Raw genomic sequence first — 16,660 nt, forward strand, 5'->3', positions numbered from 1 at the left:
GGCTGAATAAGGTGGCAGGAGGGGAAGGAGTCCAAACCCTGGAAGACGATACACGAAGCCAAGTAAAGGAGGAGGGGATGAAGTGGGAAGTAAGCTGCTGCCTTTTGACAAACAAGAGGAAATCTGTAGATGCTGGATATCAAAGTAATGCACACAAAATGCTGGCCAGGCAGCATCTACGGAAAAGTGTACAGTCGACGTTTCGGGCTGAGACCTTTCATCAGGACTGGAAAAAAGAGATTAAACACCAGAGTAGGGAGGAGGAGAGGAAGAGTTACAAGGTAGTAGGTGACAGGAGAAACCGGGAGAGGGGGAGTGTAGTAAAGAGCTGGAAGGTAGATTGGTTAAGGAGATAGAGGGCTGGAGAAGGAGGAATCTGATAGGAGACAGAAGGCCATGGAGAAAGGGAAGGGGGAGGAGCACCGGAGGGAGGTGATGGGCAGGTAAGGAGATGAGGTGGGAATGGAATGGGGAGAGGTGAAGGTGAAGGGGGGGGGGGGGGTGTACAATTACTGAAAGTGTGAGATGTTGATGCCATCAGGTTGGAGGCTACCCGGGGGGATTCCTCTTTATGTTCAGGGACTGGTTTGGAGAAGCCACTCTCCAGGCACCACTCTGAACACTGGTTATTTGAGCCCAAAGCCAGACACGAAACTTGATATTCATTCACAGGGCACTGACCAAAAGGAAACCCTGCCTTTTGAGTGAGACATTACATCAAAGGCTTGTTACACCAGAGGAACCTTGAGCTGACCCTGCAATGGACACTGCATTCTCAACACTGCTGGTGTCAGCCAGGAGTACAACGAGTCCCAAATTCCTTCAATAACCTTTCCTGGAAAGTCAGCTTTAATCATATTGGATGGCCTGGGCTGGCTGAAATGTACCCCTTAGGCAAACAGCCTACTGGCCCTTTCAGTTCATCGCTGGCCTAAATACTGACACCAGGAGCGCAGCTAAATCCAGCTGTAGTGCACTCCAGAAAGGAATGCTTTAGGTGAGGTTGGGGTTGGACCGGGGTACGTGGAGGTGATCTGACACATCACAGGAACTCCTCTGTGGCCTGACAGCCTTGAGGAAGCGCAGAACACAGTACCTCGGCACAGTGACAGAACCGCGAATCAGTGAGGTGAAGCGAGGCAAAAGATTATAATAGAGTAATGATATTACTCAGATTGAAAAACAGGGCTGTAAACTAATTAGTTGATTAGTTAAGAGAATGAGAATACAAATTTAAGCAATGGGGGGGGGGGGGGGGATGTGCCAGACACAGAACTGCCACTTGGCATTAACAACAAGGAACTACTGCTGGCCAATTTAAAAATCAATCCTGCGCCAGTTCCACTCTACATCACATTCAGAAGGTGAGTTCTGCAGGATCCCTTCAAACCAGTCCCTGCACATAAAGGGAAGTCGCTCTCCAGGCCCTGGTTATTTCAGGCCAAAGCCAGATATCCGAATAGGTGTTCACTCACGGGGCACTGACCCATATTGCCATCTTGGCTTGTGAGGGTAAGTGGACTGCAGCCAAAGGAGGAGCAACAGGGTAAGGACACCATCACATCATGTACAGTACTATGAAAAGTCTTAGGGATATATATATATATAGTGAGGGTTGAACCACGCGGGAGGGGTGTGGGAGGGGTGGCAGAGGTGGGGGAGGTGGCATGGTGTGGGTGCAGACACACCCAGCCCTGAGACACCAGGTAATGTCATTTGATTCCAAACGTTTGGTTTATTGATTACAAAATGTCTCTCTGGTGCTTCCTACTTCCTCCCCCTCTCCCTTCCCTTTTTCCAACCATCATTCCCCTCTCCCTGTCCCCTTCCCACTCTCAGTCCACAACAGAGACCCATATCAGAAATCAGGTTTATCATCGCTCACATATGCCAATGAAATTTGTTTTTTTGCATCAGCAGTACAGTGTATTACATAAAATCACTACATTACTGTGCAAAAGTCTTAGGTTGGTCCCACCATTGCCTGATAGAACAAATGACCATGAGCCTTGGTTTGGACGTTTCTAATTGGCCCATTCCTCGAAACTTTCCAGAGAGAGTTCTCCAGGTTTCCAGTGACCTGAGAAAAAGATATACTTCCTGACCTCACTCCTCGGTGCCCCAGGACTAAGCTTAAGGGCCCATTTCATAAGAACATAAGAAATAGGAGCAGGAGTAGGCCATCCGGCCCATTGAGCCTGCCCTGCCATTCAATAAGATCATTGCTGATTGGACCATGGACTCATCTCCATCTACCTGCCTTTTTCCCACAACCTTTAATTCCCTTACTATGCAAAAATCTATCCAACCTTGTCTTAAATATATTTACTGAGGTAGCCTCCACTGCTTCTTTGGGCAGAGAGTTCCACAGATTTCCTTGTTCTGGCCTGCTCCAACAAAGGAAACAGTAGACCAGAAACTCATGCTCGCTATTTGTCAGAGGTACGGTAAATAGCCATGTGCACATTTACCTCCAGTTCTATAAATTCAGTTCCACTGACTTCAACAATCTGGGAATTCACATACAAAATCATGCTTTTAGCAAATGCAAACAAAGCCGAATTTCTATCCCAGATTTTCATCAACTACATATTTCCATCATCTTCACTATCTCAGTTCCTCATGCATCTTTACATGTGGATATAGTCTCTCTGTATCCATGCGTCTTTCCACAGCAACGTTATGTGCTTGCTTCTTAACAAACGTAAATAGCTCCAGTCTATTCGCTTAAACAAACCGCCAGATGTATGCAGTCTCTCAGTGTTTTGTGGAAACATTACAAAGAGGCGATAAGGATCAGAATTTGTCTTCAGGGTTGTAGAAGGGCGTTGATGACCTTGCTAAGCTTTAGGTTCGTTCACAGCTCTAACAAAAATCCACGTCTGTGTTTCCTGTGAGGAGCGCAGTGCTATTCCACATATACTCCAAGTTCAGCCAAGCCAACGCAGAGGAGGAAAGGGGCAACAAGGCTGACCTGGGTCACCACATCAGTACCCTCGCCACACGTAGCCCAAGGTCTCAAGAACCCACTTGGCTTGGATTCAAACAGATGGATGTGCTCCTCGAGGTAAAGAGCATCAAGAAGATAGATAGATAGATAGATAGATACTTTATTCATCCCCATGGGGAAATTCAACTTTTTTCCAATGTCCCATACACTTGTTGTAGCAAAACTAATTACATACAATACTTAACTCAGTAAAAAATATGATATGCATCTAAATCACTATCTCAAAAAGCATTAATAATAGCTTTTAAAAAGTTCTTAAGTCCTGGCGGTTGAATTGTAAAGCCTAATGGCATTGGGGAGTATTGACCTCTTCATCCTGTCTGAGGAGCATTGCATCGATAGTAACCTGTCGCTGAAACTGCTTCTCTGTCTCTGGATGGTGCTATGTAGAGGATGTTCAGAGTTTTCCATAATTGACCGTAGCCTACTCAGCGCCCTTCGCTCAGCTACCGATGTTAAACTCTCCAGTACTTTGCCCACGACAGAGCCCGCCTTCCTTACCAGCTTATTAAGACGTGAGGCGTCCCTCTTCTTAATCCTTCCTCCCCAACACGCCACCACAAAGAAGAGGGTGCTCTCCACAACTGACCTATAGAACATCTTCAGCATCTCACTACAGACACTGAATGACGCCAACCTTCTAAGGAAGTACAGTCGACTCTGTGCCTTCCTGCACAAGGCATCTGTGTTGGCAGTCCAGTCTAGCTTCTCGTCTAACTGTACTCCCAGATACTTGTAGGTCTTAACCTGCTCCACACATTCTCCATTAAGGTGATATCGTGAGCACCCAAAATAACAAAATGAGCAGGTAGAGACTGGGCTAGGACCACCAAGCATGCTGACAGGCATACAACCTGAAGGATGTTTTGGAAGACAAGTTGGATTGCATTTGACTGCAGCTGTACTAGTGCATGATGCTTGTTCTTGCAGCATCCCATGCACCATCGATCTACAGGCCACTCGGAGACTTGGGCTAATTGTTTTTGAGACTGTATGGGCTACTGTAACTACGTGTTATGTATTGTGCGTTGTGTGTGATGGCAGGTACTGTTTTGCAACTTGGCCCTGGAGGAACGCTGTTTCGTTTAGCTCTATACACGTGTATGGTTGAATGACAATTAAACTTGAACTCGATAAGATGTTAGAAATTGCTGAAGGAGAAATTAAGCGAGAAGCTCAGTGGGATAAGTCGTACATTGTCTCTTTAATGAATTTTGAAACCTCCTTAGATCGTGAGACACTTATGCGGGTCTGGTAGATGACCTCACTACACCTGACACACTACATCAATGGTAATTACATGCAAGAATGCCGGAGAATTTACTGCAGAATATGTAGTTAGTACAGCCACAGCTGAAGGTCAAGTCCAAGTCTCAAAAGCTGAATTTGAAAATAATGCCATTCAGTCAGTTGCTAGCTTTGCAAAGCCGTCATTTACCGCCACCTTGTTAATTTAGAAACACTAAAGTGTTTCAGCCTTCAGATCGAAGGCCAAGACGACAACAACAGAAGTAATTTGAGTGACAACTCAGAACAACATCAAAAGAGGAGGATATCATAGTTTGAACGTTCTTAGTACAAGTAACTGTGGCACCAGTATATTGGCAAGTAAATTGCCACGGCTGTTTAGTAATGAGCCAACACATATATTTTCGCATGCTCAGAGGGTGCCAATGATAAAAAGCATCGCCACATTGGAATTTTTTTCTGATGCAGTTTTAAGGGGTCAGGTTGAGAAGGACTTTGCAAGATTAAAGCAAAATGCTGCACTTGTGCAAGCCAACCAAAGCCACAGGGATGAGTCAATAGTGGTAACACCCAGAGGTACAAAATGGTGCAGTTGTGGGGATAGTAGAAAACCGCAGCAGTAGAAAACGAATTGTGTCCACCACTCACTCCACAGGAATTGGACAGGGTTGGAAAGATCAAATATATTCACAGAATTGGACCTCTCCCATCCCGCACACAACAAAATAGTTAGAAAGCGGTACTTGACCATTAACATGCCCAGAAGGCTTCAGATTTATTTTATCATATTGTTAGGGCGTACTATGGGGTTATAAAATAGATCAAATACATCCCTGTCCCCAAACCTTAATCTGATCCAATTCCTCCACGTCCCTGTCCCCAAAACCGTAATGTGATTTAATTCCTCCACGTCCCTGTCCCCAAACCTTAACCTGATCCAATTCCTCCACGTCCCTGTCCCCAAAACCGTAATGTGATTTAATTCCTCCACGTCCCTGTCCCCAAAACCGTAATGTGATTTAATTCCTGCACATCCCTGTCCCCAAACTGTAATGTGATTTAATTCCTCCACGTCCCTGTCCCCAAACTGTAATGTGATTTAATTCCTCCATATCCCTGACCCCAAACCTTAACCTGATCCCTAACCTTTCCTCTCTGGCACCAAAACCATCCCCACAAACTTAAAAACAATTAAGTCAGAGTAAGCCAAGATCTCAACAGAGATCACAGTTCGAGGCCATCTTGAATGGACTAGTCACTGATAACCCTCATCCTATGGAGTCAGATTTGGCTCCAGATTGAACAAAACCTTGCTATGAGTGAAATAATTACCGCAAATCCACAACCAAACGTTAGTCACCAAGAGAACAGAAGAAGAAAATCTTCAGATTTTGGAGGAAGTGGCCTTGGGCACAACATAAAACTGAAACAAGACAAATATGTGTCATCTTGCAACAAGGACTGAAGTACTTTGGCCTCATGGTTGATGTCAGAGGCAGGCAGCCATCACCAATGTGTCACTGTGTGAAGATGCAGCAAAAGGTTGTTTTTGTGACAGTGTTCACACCGTCGTTTTTATTGTGTACTGTACCAGCAGTTATGGTCAAAATGACAATAAAAAGTGACTTGACTTGACCACTGCACCATTTGTTAAAAAGGTTGTGAAAGAGTTTGGAGAAAGGAGAAACAAAGAACACATCACAAACTTTAAAAATTAGCATGACATAACTTGACAGCTGAAATTGGCATCATCAAGGGAAGACATGTGCAATCAGTCCTCATGGATGTAACACACAATTTCAACAATTTCATAAAGGGGAGCATCCATCATCATTATGTGCCATGTCAAAGGCTGCGTTGGGTTATGTAAATCCTAGCTTCAATTAGTAAAGTTCAACGTGACTCATTGAGTCACAAGCCTGTGTGTTCAAGTCTCTTTTTAAGAGACAAGCACAAATTCCATGCAGAGGACTATGGAGGGAGGTGCTGGAATAACTCAACAGGTCAGGCAGCATCTGAGCTGGGAAAAGTGGACAGACAACATTTCAAGTTGAGACCGTTCAACTGGACTGAAAGAATAGAGGGGAAATAGTCAATATAAAGAGATGAGCTAAAGGAGAAGGAAGCCTCTTTCTCTTGAAATAGAAAGAAAAGCTTGACCCCTTCCACTGCTCAGACAGTCTTTAAAAGGTCTGAAAGTTGGATTTTCCCCACTGATTTTTCCAGTAATTAGTTCTTCTTCACATCTAAGTTGGATCACCTTATTTGCTTCTGGTATCTTGGTGCGAGCAAACTGTCTGCAGTATTTTCTACATTACAACAGTCCTGGCACTTTGACAAACAATTCATAGATGCTCGAGGCTCTTAGGCACCCTGAGGCTTGTTAAAGTTTGATAAAAATTTAAATTTGTTCCTTCTACTTTCCAAGACATTGAACTGCCCTTGTTTGTTACGTTTGCTACTAAGTGTCTTCAGGAGCTCACCATAAGGGGTTCCGGGACCAAATTCACTTGCTGCATCAATCATATACTGGCCCAGCAGTTCTCCATTGGTGATCCGTGAGGGAATCTTGCGATCAAGCTTTTCGTAAAGAAACTCTTCAATTCGTGCACCTGCAAGGAGTAAAGAGCCACAATTATTGACAGCCGACTAACTGCCCTAATGCTTTGAAAGAAATACACCACACAGACTCCTCCCTTCCCCAACGTTATCCAGAGCATCCTAGCCCTAGGACACTTTAAAATGTATATTCTCAATATTATTATTTTTTTATTTGTAGTTTGTCTTTTTTGCACATTGGCTGTTTGTCAGTTTTTCTTTACATATAATTTTTGTAAATTCCATTGTAGTTCATTTTTTTTGTGAATGCCTGCAAGAAAATGAATCTCAGGGCAAAATATGGTAACATATGTGTCCTTTAATAATAAGTTTACTTTGAACATCTTCTCTGCACCAGAGAACGACGGCACACAGAAGGCTTATCGTGACTGTGCCTGTTCTTCAAAATAGCTACCCCAGAAGATCCCGTCTCCCTGTCCTTTCCCACACCCCATCTGCAAATTATTCCTATCAAGTGTTTATCTAACTCCCTTTTCAAAACTTTCAGGCAAAGTTCCAAATCATTTGGTACATCAGTGTTGTGGTTAAGTTTCCAAAGAACACAACGCGATTGCCACTTGGCTCCTCAAGTTTGCCCTACCATTCAACATGATCATGGCTGATCTATGCCAGCCTCAACTCCTTCTCTGTGCCATTTCCCCATAACTCTCAATCTTTCAAATATTTATCTTTAGCCTTCTTGAATCTAATGATCTGGCCTCCACTACGCCAAGGAGCCGAGAATTCCGAAGATTTACTTACCTGTTGACAGAAGAAATTTTTTTAGGCACTTCAGTTTGAAATAACTGGCCTCTTAATTTGTAGCCGTGTTCCTTTGATTGTGCCTGTCTCACTAGTAAGTTGCCAACACGTTCAGAAGCAGCAGCCTCTCAGGGGCCAACCAAAGGTGTTTTTGTCAGTTTTAAATGTCTTTTTTACAACCGCAAGACTACGCTGGATTTATAGAACTTCAGAGACTGCAGGTCAACAGCATCAGAAAGCTGCTCATTGGCGGAAGAACCGGAAGTTCTTGTTGCTTGCTAAAGGAAGGGAGCGGAGTTATTTTGCAAAGGCGGTGTGCAGCTCAACAGCGGGTGATTGTCTTGGACATTTCTCTCGTGATCGCGGATAATGTAAGAGGCTACAGGCCAGTTTCCCTTGCTCGTTGGTGCAACAGACGGCGGGGAGCTGTGTGCCCTTGATTGTAGCAAGGACTAGGCCTCAAGCCATGGTCTTGCCTGTTGCTGCAGTCCAAGAAAGGAGATGCCGGAGGCAGAGATGCTCAGTTGGAGGCTGACATCTCCTGTCGGTGCTGCCCTCCATCGCTCAATTGAGGTCAATTCCCAGGATGGCGGGACTGTCATATGCTGAAAGATTGGAGCGACTGGGCTTGTATGCACTGGAATTTAGAAGGTTGAGACGGGATCTGATTGAAACATATAAGATTATTAAGGGATTGGACACGCTAGAGGCAGGAAGCATGTTCCCGATGTTGGGGGAGTCCAGAACCAGAGGCCACAGTTTAAGAATAAGGGGTAGGCCATTTAGAACAGAGTTCGGGAAAAACTTTTTCACCCAGAGAGTTGTGGATCTGTGGAATGCTCTGCCCCAGAAGGCAGTGGAGGCCAATTCTCTGGGTACTGATTGTGGATGATCAGCCATGATCACAGTGAATGGCGGTGCTGGCTCGAAGGGCCGAATGGCCTACTCCTGCACCTTTTGTCTATTATCTATTGTCAATCTGTGGAATGAAGAGCTGGATTGCATACGTGCACACATTTGTCTGTGGACTGTGGGGAACTGCACTATCAACTTCCAGGACACATTACTCAGAGACTTGGGCTATATTGCTTTCGGCGTAACTGTATATTTGCATGCTGTCTTCAATGTGCCTTGTGCTGTATATGTTTCACACCTTGTCCCTGCAAGAATGCTATTTTGTTTATCTGTATTCATGTATGACCAAATAATTGAACGAACATCTCAAAAGCTACCTTGTTGGGCCATCTTATGATTTTACATGTTTGTTTAAAGTCATCCTCATTTTTTTGAAATCCAGGGAATACAGAACAAATCTGTATGGCCTCTCTCGTCTATCTCATCCCAGGAATTAGCTGGGTGAATTTCCTCTGGAGTTTGGACTTCACTAATGCTATTTCGTAAAGATCCATTAATTGTCAGAAATCTAGATCTTTCATCCAGAGGTGAGAGTTTGTAACCAACCAGACGAGGGGATTCAATTTATGAAATTAAATGCATCTCTAATTCAAAAAAAAAGTGTTGGATCTTGTAACAGTAAACATGAAACCTGTACTGTTGTAAAATCCATCTGGTTCTCTACAGCAGGGTTAGTTGCAACTTAACTCACTAATGTAGTTGGCTTTCAACAGCCTCTACAACTCAGAGGCAATTAATGTCAACATTGCCAACATGTACACCCTGTGCATGAATAAAGAAAATCATAATTCACTGTGCACACAAAAACACTTCACATCTCCCTTCTACTGTTTTTGAAAATCACTTTAAATTTGTGCCCTGTAGTTACCAACAAAGTGTAACTAGAATCAGCTCCTAGTACTTATAAAAAGTACTCACACCCCCCTCCCTGGAAGCTTTACAACATTGAATCACAGGGAATTTAATTTGGCTTTTTTGACATTGATCATCTGAAATAGACTCTTTCATGTCAAAGTGAAAACAGATCTCTTCAAAATGACCTAAATTACAGTCAGCCCTCCTTATTCGCGAGTTCCACATGTGCGGATTCAACTAACCGCGGATCAGGAAAACCCGGAAGTTCTCTCTCTCCAGCACTTGTTGTTTGAACATGTACAGACTTTCTTTTTCTTGTCATTATTCCCTAAACAATGCAGTATAACAACTATTTACATAGTTCCACTGGGTCCTAAAGTCCACCGCACTAGGACAGGTTAAATATGGTCTGGAGCTCCACTGGGTCCAAAAGTCCGCCACACTGAGACAGGTTAAATAAGGGACTTGAGCATCCGCGTTTTTTTGGTATCCGTGGGGGGTCCTGGAACCAATCCTCCACGGATAAGGAGGGCCGACTGTAATTACAAATATAAAACACATAATTGATTGCATAATTACTCATCCCCTTCAAGTCAGTATTTAGTAGATGCACCTTTGGCAGCAATTACAGCCTTGAGTCTGCGTGGATAGGTCTCTATCAGCTTTGCACATCTGGCCACTGCAATTTTTCCCCATTCTTCTTTACTAAATCACTCAAGCTCTGTCAGATTGCATGGGGATCATGAGTGAACAGCCCTTTTCAAGTCCAGCCACAAATTCTCAATTAGATTGAGGTCTGACTCTGACTTGGCCACTCCAGGACATTAACTTTGTTGTTTTAAAGCCATTCCTGGGTATTCTTGGCTTCATGCTTGGGGTCATTGTCTTGCTGGAAAACAAATCTTCTTCCGAGTTGCAGTTCTCTTGCAGACTGCATCAAGTTTTGATGAGAGGTGAGAGGTGACCTGATAGAGGCGTATAAGATGATGAGGCATTGATTGTGTGGATAGTCAGAGGCTTTTTCCCAGGGCTGAAATGGCTAACACGAGAGGGCACTGTTTTAAGGTGTTTGGAAGCAGGTACAGGGGAGATGTCAGGGATAAGTGCTTTTTTTTTTACGCAGTGAGTGGTGAGTGCATGGAATGGGCTGCCAGCAACAGTGGTGGAGGCGGATACGACTGGGTCTTTTAAGAGACTCCTGGATAGTTACATGGGGCTTAGAAAATTAGAGGGCTATGGGTAACCTAGGTAATTTCTAAAGTAAGTACATGTTTGGCACAGCATTGTGGGCCGAAGGGCCTGTATTGTGCTGTAGGATTTCTGTGTTCTGTGTTCTAAGTTTTCCTCCAGGATTCCATTGTATTTTAACTGCATTCACTTTACCCTCTTTCAGGACCTGCTGCAGTGGAAAAATCCCTAAAATATGATACACAGTAGAGATGCTGTGTTTCTGATGATGTGCGGTTTGGCTAAGAATAGTGTTTAGTCTGATGGCCAAAAGACTCAATTTTGGCTTCATCAGACCAAGAATCTTCTTCCAGCTGACTTCAGAATCTCTCACATGTCTCCTGGCAAACTCTGGCTGAGATTTCATGTGAGATTTTTTTCCCCCCACCAGTGACTTTCTCTTTGCCACACTCTCAAAGATGTGCCTGATGAAACCCCCGGGCAACAGTTGTATGTGCAGTTTCTCCCATCTCAGCCACTAAAGCTTGTAACTCCTCCAGAGTTGTCATACGTGTCTTGGTGGCCTTCCTCACCAGTTCCTTTCTTACACGGTCATTCAGTTTTTTTCAGGACGGCCTGCTCTAGGTAGATTTACAGCTGTGTCATATTCTTTCCATTTCTTTATGATTGATTTAACTGTACTCCAAGGGATATTCAGCGACTTGGAAATTTTCTTGTATCCATCTCCAGACTTGTGCTTTTCAATAACCTTTTTGTGGAGTTGCTCGGAGTGTTCTTTTGTCTTCATGGTGTAGTTTTTGCCAAGATACTGACTCACCAGCAGATGGACCTTCCAGATACAGGTGTATTTTTATTATTGAAACACCTTGACCTCACACAAGTCTCCAAAAACAAATCTCCATTAACTAATTTTGTGACTTCTGAGGCCAGTTGACCACACCAGTGATGATTTGCTGTATCATATTGGGGGGGGGGGGGGGGGGTGAATACTTATGCAATCAATTATTTTGTGTTTTATACAGTCGGTCCTCCTTATCCGCGGGTTCCGCATGCACGGATTCAACCAACTGCGGATCGGGAAAACCCGGAAGTTCTCTCTCCAGCACTTGTTGTTTGAGCATGTACAGACTTTTTATCTTGTCATTATTCCCTAAACAATGCAGTATAACAACTATTTACATAGCATTTACATTGTATTAGGTATTATAAGTAATCTAGAGATGATTTAAAGTATACGGGAGAATGTGCCTAGGTTACCACGGTTCGGGAATAGAAAAAAAAATCCGGAAGTTCTCTAAGTTGGAACGGGTACATCCAGTATTATTTGGCGTCAGTCAGTCAAACGTTTGTCTTAGTATATAGTATATATTTTACCTTTCTATGCATATAAAACACTTAAGAAATGTATGTATTTCAATAATGAAACCACTGTGTTGCTTAGTAATAATTGTAGCTTTCATTGGGGCAGGGCCTTTCACACATTCCGTTATTCTCACTTTATCCTTTAAAATTGTTCCGATCGTTGACCGATTGTAGCCTAACGCTTTTCCAATGACCGATGGTGTTTCACCGTTGCTATTTGTAATTACATACTGTGCTTCACGAATAGCACATATGGTTATGATTTCAGAAAAACACATGTCACAAAGCGAAATATATATTGCCCAAGTCCCTGAGCAGCCCTCGTCCAACTTGTTCTTCCACTGAGCGAACACTGGAGGGCAGCACGGACGGGAGGGACCAGTCCCCAGCCTAGTACGAAATCCGGCAGCCAGGGCATTGTCCACGCGGCAGCTGAGGCAATGCAGCTTCCCTGCTGTTGGTCTCACCAATGGACCAGACCTGCAGTATTCTACATCACCAATGTCCAACATCAAACATAAAAACATCCAAGACAATCACTCACACCTTTTTTTTCTCCAGATGGCACACTGTCTCAGCACAACGGTACGCAATAACTCAAGACAAATCTTTGATCTTTGAGCAGAATCCGTGACGTCCTTCAGGGAGAGCCAAAGTCACATTAGACCGATCAGGTCAGGTAAATGATTGGATGAGGCAGGTTGCAATGTTAACTGCTGATAATTTCTAAGTGCCATTCCCTTTACAAATTTCTATTTAAAGTTAACAAAATTACAGCCTCACACCACAGTCACATTACACACACGGGTGTGAACATTTGACAGAGAAAGTCAGTTAATACGGTATTGTATTATGTACTGTGCATAATTATCTTCAGTACTGTACAGTGACCCAGTTCAATTCTGAGTGGATAAAAAGTCGGCATCATGATAAATTATGAACAGTTTTGGAGCCATGTCTCTGCAGCTTTGCAGATTGCTTTGAGATAAGCAGTTAAAATGGGTAAAATAGACTTAACGTTGTGCTTATCACTGAAGCAATTTCCAACAACCAGCCATGCAAAAAGGTTGCCACGGTAACAGAATTATCTTCCACAATACTACCTTCACAGGAAAATATGATGAGATATTCCCACTCCCTGCCTCTGTCCTTACTAGAAAAGCTGAGAGGACAGACAGATATGCCCAGGTTTAGCAGTTTCTCAAAAGGGTGAGTGGATTGAGTAAGGCAAAGATTCTCCTCTACTTCCTGTGAGTAAAAGCATAGTTTCAGATCACACACAAACACACACCACCGTTTTCCCCAGCTCTTCAGCTGGCTGCTTATAGGCCTCCAAAATAATACCTGAAAATCTTTTCCTAGTCCACCCATCCCTAGACAAATTACTTTTCCCTTTCATCTAAACTAGCCTTTAAGCTTCACAAAGTGACTGGCAATCACTGTCTCACTCAGCAACTAAAATCGTGCATTAGTTCTTTCACTAATCGCACTGGCTGACTTCCCTTTCAGGCAAACCCTATCCCCTGGTGGGGTGGTGGGTGGATGGGGTGAGGGCAGATGTGTGTGAAATGGAAGATATGTGGGTGAGGGCAGTGTTGGTGGTAGAGGAAGGAAAGCCACTTTCTTTGAAGAAGGAGGAAATCTCTTGGATTTGAAATGAAAAGCCTCATCCTGAGAGCAGATGTGGTGGAGACGGAGAAATTGAGAGAAGGGGGGTGGCATTTTTACGAGTGACAGGCTGGGAGGAGTTATAGTCCAGGTACCTGTGAGAGTCAATGTAGGTTTGTAATGGACATCTTCCCAGAGGTAGAGACAGATTGAGAAAGTAGAAGGAGGTGTCAGAAATGGACCAGGTAAATTTGAAGGCGGGTTGAAGTTGGAGGCAAAGTTGATGAAGTCAACGAGCTCGGGACGGGTGCAGGAAACAGCACCAATGTAGTCACACATACACCTGTCCCCCCTACAATTCCACACAACCTCCTCTACTCATCTACAGAGTTCCTCTCACTTCTCCCCATTCTGTCACAACCACCGGGGTAGAGAATCGCCCTCCACCCAGCTGTGTTCACATGAACAGTGCGGAGAGGGGTTCAGCAGTGCTGGGTCTACCCTTTAATACAGATCAGTGGCGGCCATTCCTACTGAAAGCAGTGTGTTGCCCCCAAAACACTCAACTCCCTCATGCCACCCCCAACTATTACCCTGTCTATTATACACATTATTAAATATTTCCCTTTTACGAAGATGAAAAGTCAGAGCACCTGCACACCAGTTGCCCTCTCAGCCTGGCTTTGCCACTCTTCCGCACGGCCAATGAGATCCATCTTCCAACACTACCCACGCACTCCCAAAGGACTCTCAGTCCATCCTCAAAGTTGTATTCCTGTTAAAGGAATCCTACTCCACAAGGTTATATACTTCACATATATTTTTAAGCATGTTATTTATTGTTTACAGAGGCAAAGGTGCACAGAACACTCCAGGTGTGGTCTCCATATGGCTGTGCCAACATACCATTTGTTTTTCTAATTGCCTGCTGTTACCTGAATGCTAACTGCCTGTTCAGCATACACATGCAGATCCCTCCCAATATCAGTGTTTTAAAAAAACATATTTTACTTTTCTAATTTCATAGTCTTTCTTCTCATCTCTGTGGAACATCAGCATGTGGCCTACTGACAGGGTAGATTGGTGGTTAGCGCAATTGCTTTACAATCGATTTGTACCACCATCTGTCAGGAGCTTGTACGTTCTCCCCGTGACCACGTGGGTTTCCGCAGGCTGCTCTGGTTTCTTCCCACACTCCAGGGATACAATAGGCTGTTCGTGCGGTGCGGTCATGCTACGTCGGCATCGGAAGTATGGCGACACCGTCAGGCCTCTCTCAGCACAATCCTTGGACTGCGTTGGTCACTGACGCAAATGACACTGTTCACAATTCCCTCTGACCTTCCCTTCTCTGAGGCAGAGCGCTCTGTCCTCAGTAAGGGTCTCACCCTTGTCCCCCTGCACCCACACCCACCATGACGCCGAGCTCTTCTCCCGTCGCCTCCGTCTCCGTGTCTTCTTCTTCTTTGGCAAGGACTCTCCAACCCTCACTGATGACCCCTTCTCCTGTCTCCAACCCTCCTCCTCTTCCTTGTCACCCTGCCCCTGCTCTGGTCTTCTGCCTCCTCTGGATCTTTTCATTTCCAACTGCTGACGAGACATCAACAGTCTCAATTTCACCACTCCTCTCTTCAATTCCAACCTCACTCCTTCCAAACGCACTGTTCTTCACTCTCGGCACTAATCCTAACCTCAACATCAAACCCACAGATAAGGGGGGTTCTGTAGTAGTCTGGCGGACTGACCTCTACCATGCTGAGCCCAGTTGACAACTCTCAGGCACCTCCTCTTACTTACCCCTTGGACAGGACCCCCCCCCCCCCCACTAAGGAGCACCCAGCCATTGTCACCCACACCATCACTGACCTTATTAACTCTGGGGATCTCCCATCCACTGCCACCAACCTCGTAGTTCCCTCACCCTGTACCTCCCGTTTCTATCTCCTATCCAAATCTATAAACCCGCCTGTCCAAGTAGACCCATTGTTTCTGATTGTTTCTGCCCCACCAAACTTATACTGGCATACCCTGACTCTGTTTTATTCCCTCGCACCCCCCACCCCACCCCCCGGTTCAATCTTTTCCTACCTACATCCATGACACTTCATACACCCTTGATCTTTTCAATGACTTTGTTCCCTGGCCCTGGTTGTCTTATTTTCACTGTAGATGTCCAGTTCCTGTATACCTCCACTCCTCACCAGGAAAGCCTCAAAGCCCTCTGCTTCTTTCTGAACACCAGACCCAACCAGTTCCCCTCCAGCAGCACTCTCCTCAGTCTGGAGTAACTGGTCCTCACTCTCAATAATTTCTCCTTGGCTCCTCCTACTTCCTTCAAACAAAAGGAGTGACCGTGGACACTCACATGGGTCCCAGCTACGCCTGCCTGTTTGTCAGCTACGTGGAACAGTCTATGTTCCAAGCCTACACCGGTATCACTCTCCAACTTTACTACACTACATCAATGACTACATTGCTGCTGTTTCCTGTACCCGTCCCAAGCTCGTCGACTTCATCAACTTTGCCTCCAACTTCACCCCGCCTTCAAATTTACCTGGACCATTTCCAACACCCCCTTCTACTTTCTCAATCTGTCTCTACCTCTGGGAAGATGTCCATTACAAACCCACATTGACTCTCACAGGTACCTGGACTATAACTCCTCCCAGCCTGTCACTCGTAAAAATGCCACCCCCTTCTCTCAATTTCTCCGTCTCCACCACATCTGCTCTCAGGATGAGGCTTTTCATTTCAGATCCAAGAGATTTCCTCCTTCTTCAAAGAAAGAGGCTTTCCTTCCTTTACCACCAACGCTGCCCTCACCCTCATATCCTCCATTTCACACACATCTGCCCTCACCCCCTTCCACCCACCACCCCACCAGGGGATAGGGTTCCTCTTGTCCTCACCTAACAACCCACCAGCCTCCACGTCCAGCACATAATTCTCCATAACCTCCACCATCTCCAATGGGATCCCACCACCAAGCACATCTCTCCATATACCCCACTTTCCACAGGGATTGTTCACTACACGACTCCCTTGCCTATTCATCCCTCCCCACTGATCTTCCACCTTTATCCTTGCTAGCGGAACAAATGCCATACCTGCCCC

The 16,660-nt window shown here is 44.8% G+C and overlaps 1 protein-coding gene across 6 annotated transcripts in view; it reads right to left on the reverse strand.

Moving 5' to 3' along the window:
* Positions 1 to 16,660, reverse strand: part of LOC140731117 (endophilin-B2-like) — a 114,828-nt gene that overhangs the window by 49,261 nt on the left and 48,907 nt on the right. For all 6 annotated transcript variants that reach the window (XM_073052425.1, XM_073052424.1, XM_073052423.1 and 3 more), the window contains exon 3: positions 6,742 to 6,870. In XM_073052425.1, the coding sequence (XP_072908526.1) occupies positions 6,742 to 6,870 (129 nt within the window). The remainder of the gene's footprint in view (positions 1 to 6,741; positions 6,871 to 16,660) is intronic.

The sequence above is a fragment of the Hemitrygon akajei genome, chromosome 7 (genome assembly GCF_048418815.1).
Source record: "Hemitrygon akajei chromosome 7, sHemAka1.3, whole genome shotgun sequence".
NCBI classification, from domain to species: domain Eukaryota; kingdom Metazoa; phylum Chordata; class Chondrichthyes; order Myliobatiformes; family Dasyatidae; genus Hemitrygon; species Hemitrygon akajei.